This window comes from Arachis hypogaea, chromosome 13, assembly GCF_003086295.3.
Source record: "Arachis hypogaea cultivar Tifrunner chromosome 13, arahy.Tifrunner.gnm2.J5K5, whole genome shotgun sequence".
Lineage (NCBI taxonomy): Eukaryota > Viridiplantae > Streptophyta > Magnoliopsida > Fabales > Fabaceae > Arachis > Arachis hypogaea.
The window spans coordinates 18,319,588-18,336,628 of record NC_092048.1 but is presented as its reverse complement, the minus strand read 5'-3'; the positions used below and the strand labels follow the sequence as shown (position 1 = coordinate 18,336,628).

The following is a 17,041-nucleotide window of genomic DNA, read 5'->3' as shown; positions in this document are numbered from 1 at the left end:
GCTACTTGTGATTATTGCAATATTTTTTAGTTTTTTTTTTTATTCTTGTTAAAAGGATGAAACAAAAGAAAAATTATGAGAAGGTAAAATAATAACAAAAAGACGAAGAGAAAGAAAGATGATGATGACGAACAAGAAGAGAAGAAAATTTTGAATTGTGCAAAATTTATCAAAAAATACTAAAAATTTTTAATTGTGACACATGAAGTTTCTTAATTTTGACACCGAAATGTTTTAACTGCAATATAGATTCTTATTAAAAGAGTGAAACAAGAAAAATTATGAGAATGTAAAACAAAGAGGAATAAGAGTTTTGAATTGTGTAGAATTTATTAAAAAAATAATACCAAAACTTTTTTAACTGTAATGCAAGTTCTTGTTAATTAAGAGGGTGACAAGAAGAATTATAAGAACATAAAACAAGAAATATGATGATAATGAGGAGGAGGAGGTAAAACAAGAAATATGATGAGGAGGAGGAAGAAGAGGAAGAGGAGTTGTTTTGAATTATACAAAATTTATTAAAAAAAATAATACCAAAATTTTTTAATCATGATATTGTAAGTTTCTTAATTTTGACACTAAAATTACTTATCCGTGACACAAAAAATTTTTTAACTAAATAAAAATTATCAGAAAACTTTTTAACTTGTGATCCTTTGAAAATTTTGTGTTATTCACCAAAAATTTCTATTATTTTCAACTAAATGATGTGCTTTCTTATTATTGAACTCATATATAAGAGGTTTAGCTAATTTTATGTCATTTATTACAAATTAATTATTTTTTTGTTACAAAACAAATTTAAATGTATTTTGTTAATTGAGTAAGTGATGATTTTGGACTTGTAGTTTTTTAAAGATTTTTTGTATGATTTATTAAAAATTTCAGTATCATGTCAATAGATTTTTTGTATCACTAGCTAAAAATTATTGTGTCACTTTTATTATCATCAAACTCATTATGTGACATTGAACTAAGAAGAATACGATGATAAAGGATGAGGAAAAAAAAAAGAAAAAATCAAACGAAAAAAAAAATGGAGAAAGAAAAAAAAAGAGAAGGTGAATAAAAAAGAATGAGATAGTGATAATAATGATGCAGATAATAAAAGTGGGGAGGAAAAAAAAACAAAAATGAGAACAAAAATAAAAACGTGAAAAATATATATACATAAAATCATAAATTTGATTTGGTTGGATTTTGATTGTCTAGCATTTTTGTTTATTCAATATTAAATCGTATAAAGATTTAGATAAATAGTATTTAATTTTAAGGAAATTGATTGAATATTAAAAATGAAACTTTGATTTCTTTTTATTTTAAAAGATTTTGATTTAATTTATATTTCTACTCAAACCATTTGCTTTTAGTATTAAAATAAAGTTTTTTTTAGGTATTTGTTAACAATCTTTTTTTTTTTTTACCAAAGATAGGAGACTCGAACTCGCAACTTTTTAATTGAGTATGGAGAGACTGTACCATTTAAACTATTACTCATTGACATTTGTTAACAATCTTTGTGTATAATTATTTCGTTCAATCACATTGAGCCAATTTTCTTTTACCTGTATGAAACATCACATTAAAAATCTCAATCCATACTGACCTTATCATGTTTGTTTTCTCTTTCGACCACGACTTATTTCTCCAAAATAATTTAGTAAGAAAGATAATTGCAAAATTTGTTACATAACCATCCGTAGACTAGTAAAATAAACATTTAATATATCTATTATTTATATTATTTAATATTTATATTATTTACCTATATTTTTTCTAAAATTAAAAGTGATGATCATTTTAAAAGGTCACATATTTTTTACTTCTATAAGAATACGCCAATCTTTTTTACTAGCCATCTAGCTTTATTTGTGGGATATCTAATCTGATTCGATTGTACTCTAATTCACAACGAATTAATTTAAAGTGGTATAAGATTAACTTGTGGATAAAATTAGGTGCAGATTTATTCCTAATTCAATCGGATAAAGTTGGTAACACGATTCACAACAAATTGAATTGAAAATGATACATAATTGATCTTCGAATAGAATCAGGTGCAGGTTTAGATTAAATCCTACTTAAATTAATTTGTATTTTTAATATATTATAATATATAACTAAAAATTATTATATATGTATAGTAAAGTAAATGGAAGTATAATCCACGTATTCTCCTTTTTATAAATTTGTGAAACTATTAAGTCAATCACTTTAACATTCATGATTTTTTTTTTTATTTTCTTCTTCTATTCCATGACCATGTAATATTATTTTTTTATATATATCTTTTTATTTTTTTAAACTATTTTAGTTTATTAGAATTTTTAATTTATTTTATTGTATTTTTTTATCTTGCAAACTTTAAGATTTAAATTTTTTTAGTTTAAACGATTTTAATCATGTGATCAAGAAGTGGTTTAAGAGAATAAGTTTGAATTTAAACAACTTATTAAATGTAAATAAAATAAACATATTGAAATATAGTAAACAAAATTGTTAATTAAACATTTATTAATGAATATTAAAAGAGAAAAATAAATAACAAAAAGAATATATGAAATTTCACTTTTTATTCTATAGTGCAAAAATAATATAGAATATAATAAATCGTAATATTCTCATATATAAGAATAATTTTTTTTAAAGATCTTTATGTTTATTGTGTTTTATTTTAATTTTGTTAAAAAAATATTATTTAACTTTTAGGATAAATAAAAAGATATGACTTTTTATGTATTAACTAATGCAAAAATATTTATTATAGAGGAAATAATATTAGTTAATTTTAATTTTTAATTTTCAGAATAAATAAAAAGATGTGACCTTTTATGCACTAGATAATTCAAAAATATTATTATAAAAAAGTTAAAATATTCAAACTTAAAAAAATTAATAATAAAATTGAGAGATAGAGAGATTTTAAACTAGTTATAGAAAATCACCACTATCAACTATTAAATTTAAATAATATCAAGTGAGGATTCAAAAATAAACCAGAATGATGAATTTTAAAATTTTTTTATCTCTTTATGTAATGTTTCACTTTAAATAACCATTTTTTTATGGAGAGTTTTCAAATGACAAATAAAATAGTAAGAAGATTCACATTAGATTATAAAAATTAATGTCATCCTTATAGTATAATTACATAATTTCAAAATATGCAAAATAAAATAATAAAATATAATTTAATTAATGTGCACAATAAAGCAAACTTGAAACTTATATAGTAACAATCTAATGTGAAAAGTAATGACAACTTTCTGTCCTAATGTATTATATTAAATTGCGACTTACATATTTTTTATTCATTAAAATTATGCATGAAGATAAATAAATATTTTGAATATAAACTTTTATTTCTACTTCAAATTAAATACGATTGAAAAAATAAATAAATAAATTTAAGAATGTTTATAAATAGTTTAATTGAGTAAATAGTCAATTTTGACCATGAATGATTTAGTTGCTAACAAAACTGACCGTAAAAAATTGAAACTAAAATTGTATTCATGAAAGATAAATTTTGTTTGGCAAAAAAATTCAATCGTTAATTTTTTATTAATTGTGATAAAGAATGAATTAAAATATCCAAATTACCCCTATTTTATTATTTTCAATTTTTTTTTATTTTTCTAACACTATCATTGTTAAGCACCATAAAAAATTACGGCAGCCAACATTAAATCATAGTAGCGGCAACTCGAACCACCGCCACACACACACAAGAACCCACTCACACACCACCATCATCACGCGGAAACACACATAGACAAAAATCTACCCACACACCATTGTCGCCGTACACACGTACAGTGACAGATCCAAAAATTTTAAGTCGTAGGGATAAATATATAATACATAAAAATAAAAAAATACACAAACATATCAAAGTATATAAAAATAATTAACGTAGAAATATTAAATATTAAATAATTTATTATTTATTTATTATTAATATTAATATATTAATAAATAATAAAGTATTTATTAATTCAACTTTTTATAATAATAATAATAATAGTTCAGCATAAAACTCAAAAGAAATAAACTTCAACTAAATAAATTCATTAATTTATAATGTAATAGTAATGTTTTATTTTTTATTAAATTAAATTAATATATATTTTTATTTTATACTTTTAGATATAAATTAGAGTTTAATTTTGATGTACTAATAGTATAAAATATTTTATACAATTGTTCAATTACGTATGTTCTTTTGGATTATCATTTACACGATCGATGTAAAAGATAATTATTTTTTATGACATGACATTACGTAATTGATACACGTATAAATTTATTTACACTGATAATATATTAAAAATTAATTCTAAAAATTAAAAAATATATATATAAAATAAAGGAGTTAACTAACTTGTGTCCTAAAGAAACATATTAAGAGTATAATAATAAAAAATTTAAAATTTTAATATATTTAATACATTTAAAAATAAAAAAATTCAATAATTTAAGGTCAAATTTTTATTTTTATGGTGTTTTTAAAATGTGCTCTCATGTGTTTTCACGAGGTCCTATGGCCTTCAACAAGCAACTGACACTCTTTTTTAAGACCGGCTAATAAATAAACTCTCATTTCATCATATCACGGTCCCTTAAAATCAGGTCCAATTGCAATAATACCATCCAAGACAGGTTGAAAGTAAGGTGATTGAATTGTATTGAATGGAATACATGCATCAATGATCTATTTTGCAAGCCCCAACTTAATCTTGTGCACAACTTATTTACTGGCCAAGACACTTTTCAAAGTCGGTTGAGAGCCTAGCGTAGTCCTTCCCTTGAAATAACTTCCAATTGGAGTAGCAGCAATAGCTCTTCTCTTTCCTTTGTCTCCCATTGTTGCAGGAGCCGGAGGTTGTACAGGATTAGGTGCTTCACACTCTTCTTCCACTTGTGTTTCCACATCATAATAATTACTTGCAATTTTTCTTTTTTCTGCCTTATTTTTTTGTTTCCTCCAAAAGCCTTTTGAATTAAAGTTCAACATCTTCAGTCACTTTGTTACAAACTTTAATTTGTCTAGAAATTTTTGCAAGATGATATTTCATTCTATATATCCCCCCTCCATTGTAAGTATTCAAGCACAACATATATGTATATTGAGCCTTGTTATTTTTGTCATACTTTACTATAAAATATTGCCAAGTTAGATCAGATTTACCTCTTGAAGAACCAGTTTGAGAATCTTGAACAACATTATCTTGTGGCTGTGGGTTACTCTATGATTATTCCATTTGTAACATACAAACAATAACCTCAGCAACCAAAATCATGAATAAATAACAATAACCTCAGCAAACAATTGCTAAACCAGCAAGCAATAACCTCAGCAAACAATATCCTCGGCAACCAAAATCATGAATAAATAACAAATAAATCAGAAATAACAAATAACAAATAAATCAAAATAACCTCAGAAAATCAAAAATCAAAATTATGAATCCAGCAAATAAATAAATCATGAACAAATAACAAATAAATCAAAATCATGAATCCAGCAAACAAATAATTCAGAAATTCATAAACAGAAAATAAAAAATAACAAATAAATCTATTCCAGCAAACAATAACCTCAGAAATAACAGAATATTACTTATCGGCGGTGAGGAGGAAGGCGAGCAACGGCGACAACAGAGGAGGCGACACTGACGAACACAGATAAGGCGAGCTCGATGATGACAAGGACGCGGTGGGGACTACGGTGGTCAAACCCATCGCTGCGGGACGCGGTGGCTGCGGGCTGCTGTGGCAGCGGGCTGCGGTGGCTCCTCGATTGGTGGTGGTGGCTTCTATGGTTCTCAGAGAAGAGAGGAGACATGAGTTTGCGAAGATTGAAGAAGACGGGTTAATGGGAAGATTTAGGGTTTAGCACTTCGTTTAGCCTTTCTTTCCTTTTTTTTTAAAGGACAAAACGACGTCATTTAGACGATTTATTTTCGAACCGAAAATTCTCCAAAAAACTGGACGATTTTGTCAGTTCTTCGGTTAACTACCGATTCAACCGATTTTTTGCCATAAGGTCTATAGATTTATCTGGACCGGCTAGGTGACTGGTTCCCAGTTAACCCAATTAAACTAGCTGGTCCGATTCAGTTTTTAGAACTATGGTAAAATCCTTAAAATATTTTGGCATGAAATTTAATAGATAATTTTTTTAATGTAGAGACAATATAATTTTTTAATAGAGGCACATATATATTTATACATATGAAAAAGTATAGGGAACCAAGTGTCTAACCAGCCAAAAAGTGAACAACTCAATTAATTATAATTATTAATAATTAATTTTAAATTTTTAAATTCAAAATTTAAAAATTTTTAAACTGATTAAGTAAACCTAATTAAAGCTTATAAAAACCTTTCTCTTCTCTTCCACATTAACCTACCCACCTCTAAAAACTTCCACAAGAATTTGTGTCCACTCAATTCCAATCCAAATGCTATCTCATTCATTTGCTGCACAACTTGGAAACAAGCATTGACAAGCGTGCACACAGCGGGATCACTGAGCAAGATGGAAGCCCTGTGGTGCATTGTCCCAGCAAGAACCTGAAGAATCTTCATCATAACAGCGTCTTGAGACACCGGATCAGTTTTCTCGAGTCGGCAATCTGTGATGGCGGTAACAATGACTTTCATGGCTTCTCTGGCACCGGGAGTCCTTTCATTGAACACCTCGAACTTGAGGATCTTGAGGATGAAAGAGAGGGTGACGACTGTAGAAAGGAAAGAACGAAGGAGAGGAATTCTTAAAAAACTATGAAATTCTTAAAAAAATAAAGATATTCACATTTGCAATACAAAAACATTCAAAAAATATATAAAAGAACATCCATTTAGTATGAAAAAGAAACATTCTGATACTTAGCAGAAGAAACATCCATGTATATTAACTTATTTATTTATGATTTAAAATATTGGTTATTAAATGTTTCACCACATTCAAATTAGGAGGAGATACGTTCAGTATCATTACAACGTGAATCACGGAAACTGATTCAATTAGCTTCCGTCTCTTCACCCTCCTTCTCTCTCCAAATGCCTAAAACATGATAAATCAAAAAGTAGATTCAGAACCATTCAATTTACAAAGAAAAGAAACATTCTAATGCCTAGCATAAGCACCATCCACATAGAGATTTTAGATTCACCCAGAGGCATTTGGCTGATTTTTGGCTGATACCCTCTTGGTTCTCTAGCATTGTTAAATTTTTTTGTATTTTTTTAAAATGTTAGTGTGTCTCTACACACACACACATACACACCACCACGCGGAGACATATACACAAGAATCTATCCACACACCGCCACCACCACTGCGCGCACACACACACAAAAACCCACCCACACACTAATACCACCACTGCGAGCACACACACACACAAAAACCTACACACACCACCATCACCATGCGGAGACACACATACAAGGACCCACCCACACACCACTACCACCACGCACACACACACAAACAAAAACCCACATACGCACCACCACCACTACATGCACACACACAAAAGAATCCACCCACACACACCACCATCGCACGCGCGCACACACACACACACACGATAGAACTCACCAACACACCACCACCGCACACATGCACACATACACGAACCACCGCTGTTAACATTGAAAAGGCCGAAAACGCATCTCAAACCACCGCTATCGCCTCTGACATTGAATCACAATAGTAGCTTCACAGACACACGAACCACCGTCGATATTGAACCATAACAGCGGTGACTCTAACCACCACCGCACAGATACACAAGAATACCTTCGCGATATTGAACCAATTTATCTTATGCGTAGGGAAAATGACATTGTCAGTTTGGTGAAGCGTGCTGCTTGTGAAGCTAAAGATGCTCCAACGCAATTTGAAGACCTAACAAAGTCAAGGCACCGATTATGTCTTCTTGTGAGAAACTTCAACCCCTGTTTCTTGTTTCTTTTTTCTTTTGTCCTAGTGTTTTGAAATCAAACGTAAAGATGATGAAGCAAAAGAAAAAGAGAGAAGATAGAGGAAAAAGAAAAGAAGAAGAGGGAGGAGGGCCAGCACTGGTGAGGCTAAGAGCTATCGTCAGTCGCCGACGCAGCAAAGAGGAGAGAGAAAGAGACAAGGGGATGACAGAGAAGTGGAAGAAAGGAATGGAAAAAGAAGGGAAAGAGGAGAAGAAGGAAAAATGGTTGAAATCTTAAAAATAATAAGATAGGGGTAATTTTAATTTATTTTTTTATCGAAATTAATAGAAAATTAATGATTGGATATTTTTGTCAAACAAAATTTATATTTATGGATACAACTTTTATTTCAATCTTTTATGGTCAATTTTGTTAGCGCCTAAATCATTTATGATCAGAAATAGTCAAATAGCTATTTACTCATCGTTAATTTATAACTTTGTAAATATTTATCTTGATTTTGTTATACATAATTTTTTTAATATCTTATTTAATTTAAATTTATAAATTTTATAAGTTCTAAAAGTTAAATAACTTATAAAATTTTTATATTTATTATTAACATTTTTTATTCTTATCTTTTAAATTATTTCATTAAATTTATAAGTTTAAAATAAAATATAAAAATTGTTCTGATGGTTACCTGAAACTGAGTTACTTTATGCTTGAACTTGAGGTCCAAATGCCTTTGGATGATTTGTCCGACGTCTTTTCCAATGAGGATGAATCCGTCTGAATTGTTTGTGAGTAGAGGTGGGAGGTGGTACCTACAAGAAATTTCGATACTTAAGTTAGTAAGGTTTTAGACAAGTTTTTAGTAGATTGAGTTCAAAAAATACATGAGATTGTAAGGACATTTACATATGTAGATGTAGAGTTAATAACCACTTTTTAGAGTTTGTTCCACCTTTGATGGTGGATAATTATTCTCTTTTATTAGGGAGACTGTTAAGATTTTCTTTCTAAATTTATAGGAGATATTGAGAAGGTTAGTTACTTATTTGGATCAGTAGAGTTAAGCTCACATCATCGTGTCTGACTTCTATTAAGGTCAGGCAGATGTTGGCCTAAATGACATCAATAAATTGAACTTTATTTACTTTAAATTTGACTGTGTATTGGACCATTGTATAAACAAAAATTAATCTTTTAAAAATAATAAAAAAACAACAAAACAAACACGGTAGTATACATAAATGAGAACTTATTTTTATAAATACTATTTACGTTTATTTCATAAATCTTGACATAATGTATTCTTCCTTCGCTTAATGAGATCATATCCTATTATATTATGTAAAATATATACACATATTATATATGACATTACATATTACTTATTATTAATAAAATTTTTTTATAAAAAATACAAAGTTTAAATTTTAATATATTTATTATTTATTTATTAAAATAAAAATTTTAAAATTTTTTATTAATAATAATATTAATATATATTTTAAATATTATATTTAAAAAGAAGACAAAAACTAAAGGATTGAGTCTAAAAAAAAATTAAGAAACAGATTAAATTAATTTTTTATATTGTATTTAGTGTAAATTATTTCGAATTGAGTTCGGTATTGTGTTTAGTTTAAGGTTAATATAAAAATTAAAAAATAAATAAAAAATTTAAAAAATTAAATAAAAATATTTTAAAAAAATTATTAAAATATATTTGAGATGTACTTTTAATTAATTTTTAGATACTGTACTAAATGACAAAACATTGAAAATATAAAATCTTAATTATCTTAATTTGATCTTTATTTTTCTACAAAATTGGAAAAACGGAAAATTTTTAAAATAAATCAAAATCTGAAAACACAAATCAAACAAGAAGTCGATCATTTTAAAAGAAAACTATATCCAACACAAAATAAAGAATCCTGAAATTAAAGAGAAGCAGGGATTACTAAATTGAAAACTTACCTTCAAACAGACACGGAGAGAATCAGAGAACAAAATTTTGTGTTATATTTATAAAAGTCAAAATAAAAAAAATAAAACGGCTTAATCAATTCAAATTTATTTAAATTTGTTTATTTTAGTTCAAAGTAATTTTCCAAATAAAATCAAACTGATCATATTGATTTGATTCAGAATATAAATACTTTTGTTTTTAATCAAAATCAACTTAAACTGAACCGGTGCAAACGGAGTTTAATTTAGTAAATTTATCTCGTAAAAAAAAATTAATGAATATTGTGTTAACATAATTATATATCCTACTTATCTATTATAGTTTAAGAAAATTATCACATATACTCTGACAGAAAATAGAACATAAAGTTTATGTGTACAAAAGTTATCCAGTAGAGATTTATTTTTTATTGAATGGGAAAGGACTAAATTAATCATATTTAAAGAAAGAAAATGTCAAAAAAGATAACTTTGAAAGCAGGTAATCAGCTTGTCGCTGATTGATATAAAACAAATGACAACCTTGAAGATAGTGGGCCATTATAATTTTTTTAAAGTCCAATGCTACTGCTACTTACTTGCATGATTATTGAAATTTGAAAATATTAATGCTATTATTTATTGTGCAAACTCCACTAGATTAAGGTCCAGTTTGGGTAACTAACTTAATTAAGTTTCTTTTGATAAAATAACTTAAACAATAAATGACTCTGTTAAAAGTAACTTATAAATAAATTATTTTGTGTTTGGATTTTTAACTCTAAAAGTACTTATTTTAAAGAAATGTAATGAAAAGTAGAAGTATTATGAGAGAAGTCATTTTTTTTAACTTCTCCATAAGCTCCAAAATAGCTTCTTAGAAAGTTGCAATTTGGTTTTGAAAATTGCACCCGACATTAATACTACTACGTTTTATAAGTCAAAAGTTAAAAAAAGTTACTTCTAGAGTTTCCCAAACAGACCCTAACTTCACTTGACTTTTTTGTGTGAGGAATTAACTTTATTTTAATCATATTAAAAAGTTGTAATATTTACATTTGATAAATTAAATTAAAAATAATTTTTAATAAATAATTTTTAAAAATAATAATAAATATATTTGATAAAATAATTTTTAAAAATAATTTTTAATAAACACAAATAATAATAAACACGCAATCTTATGAAATATTAGTTTATTATATTTTTTATCAATTATATTTGGGACCTTTTTAAAATAAATAAAAAATTATATTTAATCTTTGAATTAATTTTTTAATTTTTTACTGTTTTAAACATTCTGTAGTTATGTAATTATGTTACAAATAGCTATAGCTCACGCGCTAACTATAAATAAGGGAAAAACAGCTATAACGGAGCTGCTGGAAACGCAATAAAAGTATAAAACAATAACGTAGTTGTTGATAGCCTAATAGTGTGATAATGAGTTTAATGCTGGTATATTTACCATATGTGTATTATTATAACGTTTTAACATTAATATTATGTACTCGTATTATTCTATTTATATAGTTAATTAAATATTCAATTTGAAAAAAAAAATAATGATTTCAATTTTTAAATTAAAAAATTACAATTTAAAATTTTAAAATTATTCAAAATATATACAAAACCTCTTTAACATGTCGATATAATATTTTAGATAATATTGTGTTACTTTATTTTTATTTTTTCATTTCATTCAAATTTATTCAAATAATTTAAAATTTAGATGAATATAATTTAAATTAACGATTAAATTTAATCCAATAAAAATAAATATACTCGTATTATTGTATCCATATAATTAATTATAAATGTTATCTAATTAATTTGTTAAATATTTTTAAATATAAATATAAATATTAGATGACTATCTAATAACTAAAAGAATAATATATTTAATAAAAACAAGTTATATAATTATTCCTTGTTATATAGTAGTCTTAAGTAGGGCTGACAATAGATAGGGTAAGGTAGGGTTTAGACTCTACTCTAATCCTACTCACGAGTTGAAAAATTTTTTAAAATTCTATCCTACCCTATTGGCGAGTTGAAAATCTCTCAACTCTAACCCTATTCGCGCTCTAAAATTCTAAATCCTACCCTACCTGATCCTACTCGCAGAAACAAAAAAAAAAATCAAATAAATATAAAATTCAACCATTTCAAATTTTATACATATTAATAAAATAGAAAATAAAAAATTAAGTTCAAATTAAAATTAAAAACAATAAAATTTTAAAAAAATCTAATATAAAATTACAAATAATATGATTATCAACTATCTTAGTGATTATTTTAAGTTTTTATAAGAAGAAAATTGTGAGTATAAGACTCACTTTCTTCACTACATACATAACTTTTACATATATATTATATAATATATTAAGTGTACGAGTAGGATAGAGTAAGGTATAATCATATCCTGTCCGTAGTCAAATTTACACTCTACTCCCCTACTCTATCTGTAGCAGTAGGATAGATAATGGATCCTCTCAATTGTTGAAAAAAATTGAGGGAATAAAGTGTGATCTATAACCCTTCAATGCATTCTCTCTCATGTTTTCTCTTGATCCTACTTATAATAATTAATAATAAAAGATCACACTTTACTCTCTCAATTGTTAAAAAAATAGAGAGGATCTATTTCCAAATAATCCTACCCAAACAAATTAATCTAAATTGAATACTCGCAAGTAGATATATATTGCCCGCCCTAGTCTAAGTATGTACCCAGTGATCCAGTATATTAAATATTGTGTATATAGGTACATATTTTTGTAAATATTATATTTAAATAATTTATATAAAAAAATCCATTAAATGGATGAATAGATAGATAATAGTAGTCATTACATAGATTGGCATCGTTGACGGCTTGACGCCCAAATGGGGGAAAGAAAAGTTTAGAAGGGAAAAAATAAAAAAATTGTGGAGAAAAGAATTGGGGTTTTCCGTTGAAGAAGCGTGAATGGCGATGGAGCAAGAAAGAAGGTCCTAGATTTTTATCTGATCCATATTCAATACAATTCTTTTTCCTGCAAGGTACCTACTCTCAGATCGAAGGGAAAAAGAGGGTTCTTTCTTCTGAGTTGTTGTTTCTGCCATGGCGGAGAGCTCGAAGGAGGAGTTATTAGAGCTCATCAAGCGCCTCACTCTCAAGATTTCCGACCTCTTCTCCTCTTCCCTCAACAACCTTGTACTCTCTCTCTCTCTGATTCCACAAGATTCCATCTTTTTCTTTGTAGTGTCCCACCCCCAAAAAAAACCTTCTGTGTGAATTTCGAGCTTTTCTTCTTTAATGATTGGGGATGGTACAATTCTTAGCTCAAATAGAGAGTTTTTAAGTTTCTCTGTTTAGTTTTTTTTTAATTGGTGATTTTTTTTTAAATTCGGTTATTTCAGTTGAAAGTTTTGGAGGGACTAGGATAGCGAAACAGGAATGTCATTATGGGCACTTAAATACAGTCTTAGGGTTACAGTTTTTATTCATGTGTTTCTTGTCTGTATGAAAAATATGAAATTTTTGTAGCTTGTTTGACATTGATTAGTGCTGAATTTGAATTGCTTATTTGCTTGGGCTACCTTTTTTTTGAGTAATTGTAGTTGAACTAACTGGTTTTTCAATTCATGGCTATGACTTTAGCGAACAATAACAATGTAGGACTTGAGTCTGATCCTTTATGTGTACAATGAGTGTGTATTTCTTTGTTGGATTATGTTTCTTACATTGATGCAACTTACTCGGTTGGCGTTGTAATATGCGCTATGGAATAGCAGTGTATGTAGAACTTATCACCTCCTACTGGTTTAGTGAACCTCTCATTGTTGCCTTGACTGGTAGTGTAATATAGAGGAAAATTACTATCTTTGTGCAAACCTATTGGGTTCTCATTTTGCTCAACTTGGTGTTAGGATACACACTCTATTGGTGCTGTTGCGGGCCTTGCTGTTGCAATTTTTTTCACCTGGAGGCTGTTGAGATCACCTTCTGTGTCTCAACGCAGGCAACAAAAACGACAAGTTGCTTCTTCCAGCACACCTGGAGTCAGTGCACATTCAAATGCTGTGGTGGTTCCTTCTGGGGTTTGTTCAACATCAGAGGATTCAAGGGCACAAAATGTTGTTGATGAGTTCTTTCAGCCAGTCAAAGTAAATGTCTTTGCCTTGTTTTAGTTTGGTTGCTTCATGTATAGTTGGTTCACTATTCTTAGCTTACTTTTTCTGCCATTTTTTCCAGCCATCGTTGGGCCAGATTGTGAGGCAGAGGTTGAGTGAAGGAAGAAAGGTAATTAAATGTACCCTGATTTTAGGTTTATATATAATTTTTCACTAAAATTGCTTTTTGTGATCCCTAAGTTATGTGACAAAATAACTTGAAAGGTTAGAAATTTCCTGAACATACTTTTTCTGGGAAGAAACACAAAATAGAATTATTGATCATAGTAATCTGTTGGGAGGAGTGTTTTTGCATTATCAATGCTTTTAATTACTAATGATGTATGTTGATAGATGCTATTAGTCTCTCTGTCATTTTTATGTATTTATTTATTTTTTTTCGGTTGTAAACACAAAATAAGACTTGTTTCCCAATTGACTTTGAGCAACATAGGTACATGATGAAATGATGCAAATTTAGAATTACTGGATTTGTTACACTTTAGACATTGCTATAGTCATTTTTCCATGTTTTGTAATGCTGAATGTTATTCTCTATTTTGGGTTCTATGCAGGTTACTTGTCGTCTTCTTGGAGTGATCCTAGAGGAAACTAGTCCAGAGGAGCTTCAGGTGGTGAGATTGTTCCTTTTTTATACTTTTGTCTAAGTCATTAATGTGAACCAAGATATCAGTGTGGTTCATTCTGTTCTTGACAGAAACAAGCAACTGTGAAGTCCTCTGTGCTGGAAGTATTGTTGGAAATAACAAAATTTTGTGATTTATATCTCATGGAAAGAGTCTTGGACGATGAAAGTGAGGTATGTCATTTATCAGTCTATATTTGGTGTCCATGTTTCTTCTCTGATTCCGATGAGCTTAATGAAATTGATTATCAACTGTTCACATTAGATGCAGTTTATACTATTGCTCAGCTGTTATGTTTCAGATCATCAAAACTTAATATACTTCTCTTCTTTGGTGTAATTATTTCTGCAGAAGAGAGTTCTTGCTGCATTAGAAGATGCTGGGATATTTACTTCAGGTGGTTTAGTCAAAGACAAGGTATATAAATGTTGCATTGTAAAGTTTAAATGAAAGGTACTGTTGTAGTTATTGGTAGAGATCTCGTAATACCTGAGGAGAGTAGATTAAAGTTTAAAGGTTTAAATTCATACATGATCTATGGTAAATTATTATATGGTTGTTTGATCCTTGTAGTAGTTCTGAATTCTGATAATAAGTGGTGTGATTGAAATTTGTCTCTGTTTTTTTTTTTTTTTTAAATTATTGTTGTTGTTGTTGTTTTTTTTTTTTTTTTTGCAAGTTATAAATTAAAATAATCTGGATGCTTCTCAATAACCATTTTTTTTATCTCTGGTACCTGTAATCAGGTCCTCTTCTGTAGCACAGAGAATGGACGGTCATCGTTTGTTCGACAATTGGAACCAGATTGGCATGTTGACTCAAATCCTGAAATCATTTCTCAGCTAGCAGTATGTTACTGTTTAATCTCAACTATATTCAGCAATAATTGAGTTCGTGCTCTTGCAAGATAGCTGTTATGCCAGCATATTATTTGTTTCTGGGCCTAAAATACCATCCTAATTCATATCATCTAATGATTAACACCTTGTGATGTTTGCAGAGATTCATCAAGTATCAACTTCATGTTGCACCCTTTAGACCAGAACGAGCTGCTGCTAATGTGTTCTGTGCTCCGTCCTTGGAACATTTCTTTGGATCCATATGAAATTCAAACAACTAAAAATGAGATATAATTCATTAAAAAAAAAAAAACAGATTAGTTTGTTTGTGTTTGCATCTCGGTTGCCATACATTTTTCCTGTTTGTTAGATATTTGAGAACTAGGTTAGATTTTCAAGATTAGTTTGTTTGTGTATCCCTGTATAATGATATAAGGAAGAAATTTCTTTCTTTATACTTTTTTCTTTTTTGCAAATTTGGTTTGAAATTGTGCATTGAAATGGATCACAGCCCATGCTCTTAGGTCTTTTAACTGTCAAGGGGCAAGTTTTCTTAAAGATTTTTGTATCTGATCATAGTTAAATGATATGCCACCAGGGACAATTGTTAATGACCATCCTCTAACATTTTGTTGTTGTTACCGAACTTTTGTTCTTATTGTATTTGCTTCTCTTTCATGTTGTAGGCATGACAATACTTTTTTGAGAATTGAGATGGTCCAACTTATGTATCTAGACATAATTTGATAAAGAGAGAGAGAGAGAGTGAGTATATTTAACATTTAGTTACTTCTAATATGAAGTTGGTTGGATATGTAGATATCTTTTCTCTTTTAGGTAATGTTTGGTTTGAGGATAAACTGTGGTTAGTCTTTTCAAGGAGAAAAGTTCTATGAAACAAGCTGTTTGGTTATTGAAGAACAAAAATACTTGTTGCCATGGAATTTTCCTGATGATGTTCACCAATCTTGATATGGCATTGTCGTATTGATAGGTTAGCGGATATATTAATTGTTTGATACCAAACAATTTGGTCTTTTAAGGGACAAATATGATTTTATGGTTGCATGTTTTGTTTTACGGGTTAATTTGAAATTTCTGATTTTTCGAAAATCAAATTGATCTAGGGGTAGTTTTTCAAGGATCAATTTCTTTTTCTAAATTTGTTTTTAAAATTTTTTTATTATAAAAAGCAATTGTGTTTGGATAAAAAATATAATAAATATTTTTTTAATAGACAATTCACTAAAATATTTTTTCAATTTTTTTTAAATATGTTGTTTGCTTATAATAAAAGTTTTTTATAAACAAAATTATATTCTTTTTGAAGTTATATGCAAATACCTTTAATTTTATTTATAAATAATTCATGAACACAAAAATCTAATATCATATATTTGTGTATATTTATATATGTTATTTTACACCTTTTAAGAATAAAATAATTAATTATTAAAATAATCAAACTTATGATAGCAGAATAAATAAATTATT

At 28.0% G+C, this 17,041-nt stretch overlaps 1 protein-coding gene across 1 annotated transcript; it reads left to right on the top strand.

The window, feature by feature from the left end:
* The first annotated feature begins 12,638 nt into the window (after nucleotides 1–12,638).
* Nucleotides 12,639–16,164, top strand: LOC112737553 (peroxisome biogenesis protein 22). Its single transcript, XM_025787506.2, has 8 exons — nucleotides 12,639–13,102; nucleotides 13,819–14,055; nucleotides 14,144–14,191; nucleotides 14,637–14,693; nucleotides 14,780–14,881; nucleotides 15,060–15,125; nucleotides 15,455–15,556; nucleotides 15,709–16,164. The coding sequence occupies exons 1-8, from the start codon at nucleotides 13,010–13,012 to the stop codon at nucleotides 15,811–15,813; spliced, it is 810 nt and encodes a 269-aa protein (XP_025643291.1). The 5' UTR covers nucleotides 12,639–13,009; the 3' UTR covers nucleotides 15,814–16,164.
* Nucleotides 16,165–17,041: the final 877 nt, after the last annotated feature.

What these genes read in the sequence shown, in the direction of transcription:
- LOC112737553 (XM_025787506.2), top strand. Translation starts at nt 13,010, where the DNA reads ATGGCGGAGAGCTCGAAGGAGGAGTTATTAGAGCTCATCAAGCGCCTC. An exon ending in GGTTGAGTGAAGGAAGAAAG is followed by an intron (nt 14,192 to 14,636) that starts GTAATTAAATGT and finishes GGTTCTATGCAG; the next exon opens with GTTACTTGTCGTCTTCTTGG. An exon ending in TCTTGGACGATGAAAGTGAG is followed by an intron (nt 14,882 to 15,059) that starts GTATGTCATTTA and finishes TTATTTCTGCAG; the next exon opens with AAGAGAGTTCTTGCTGCATT.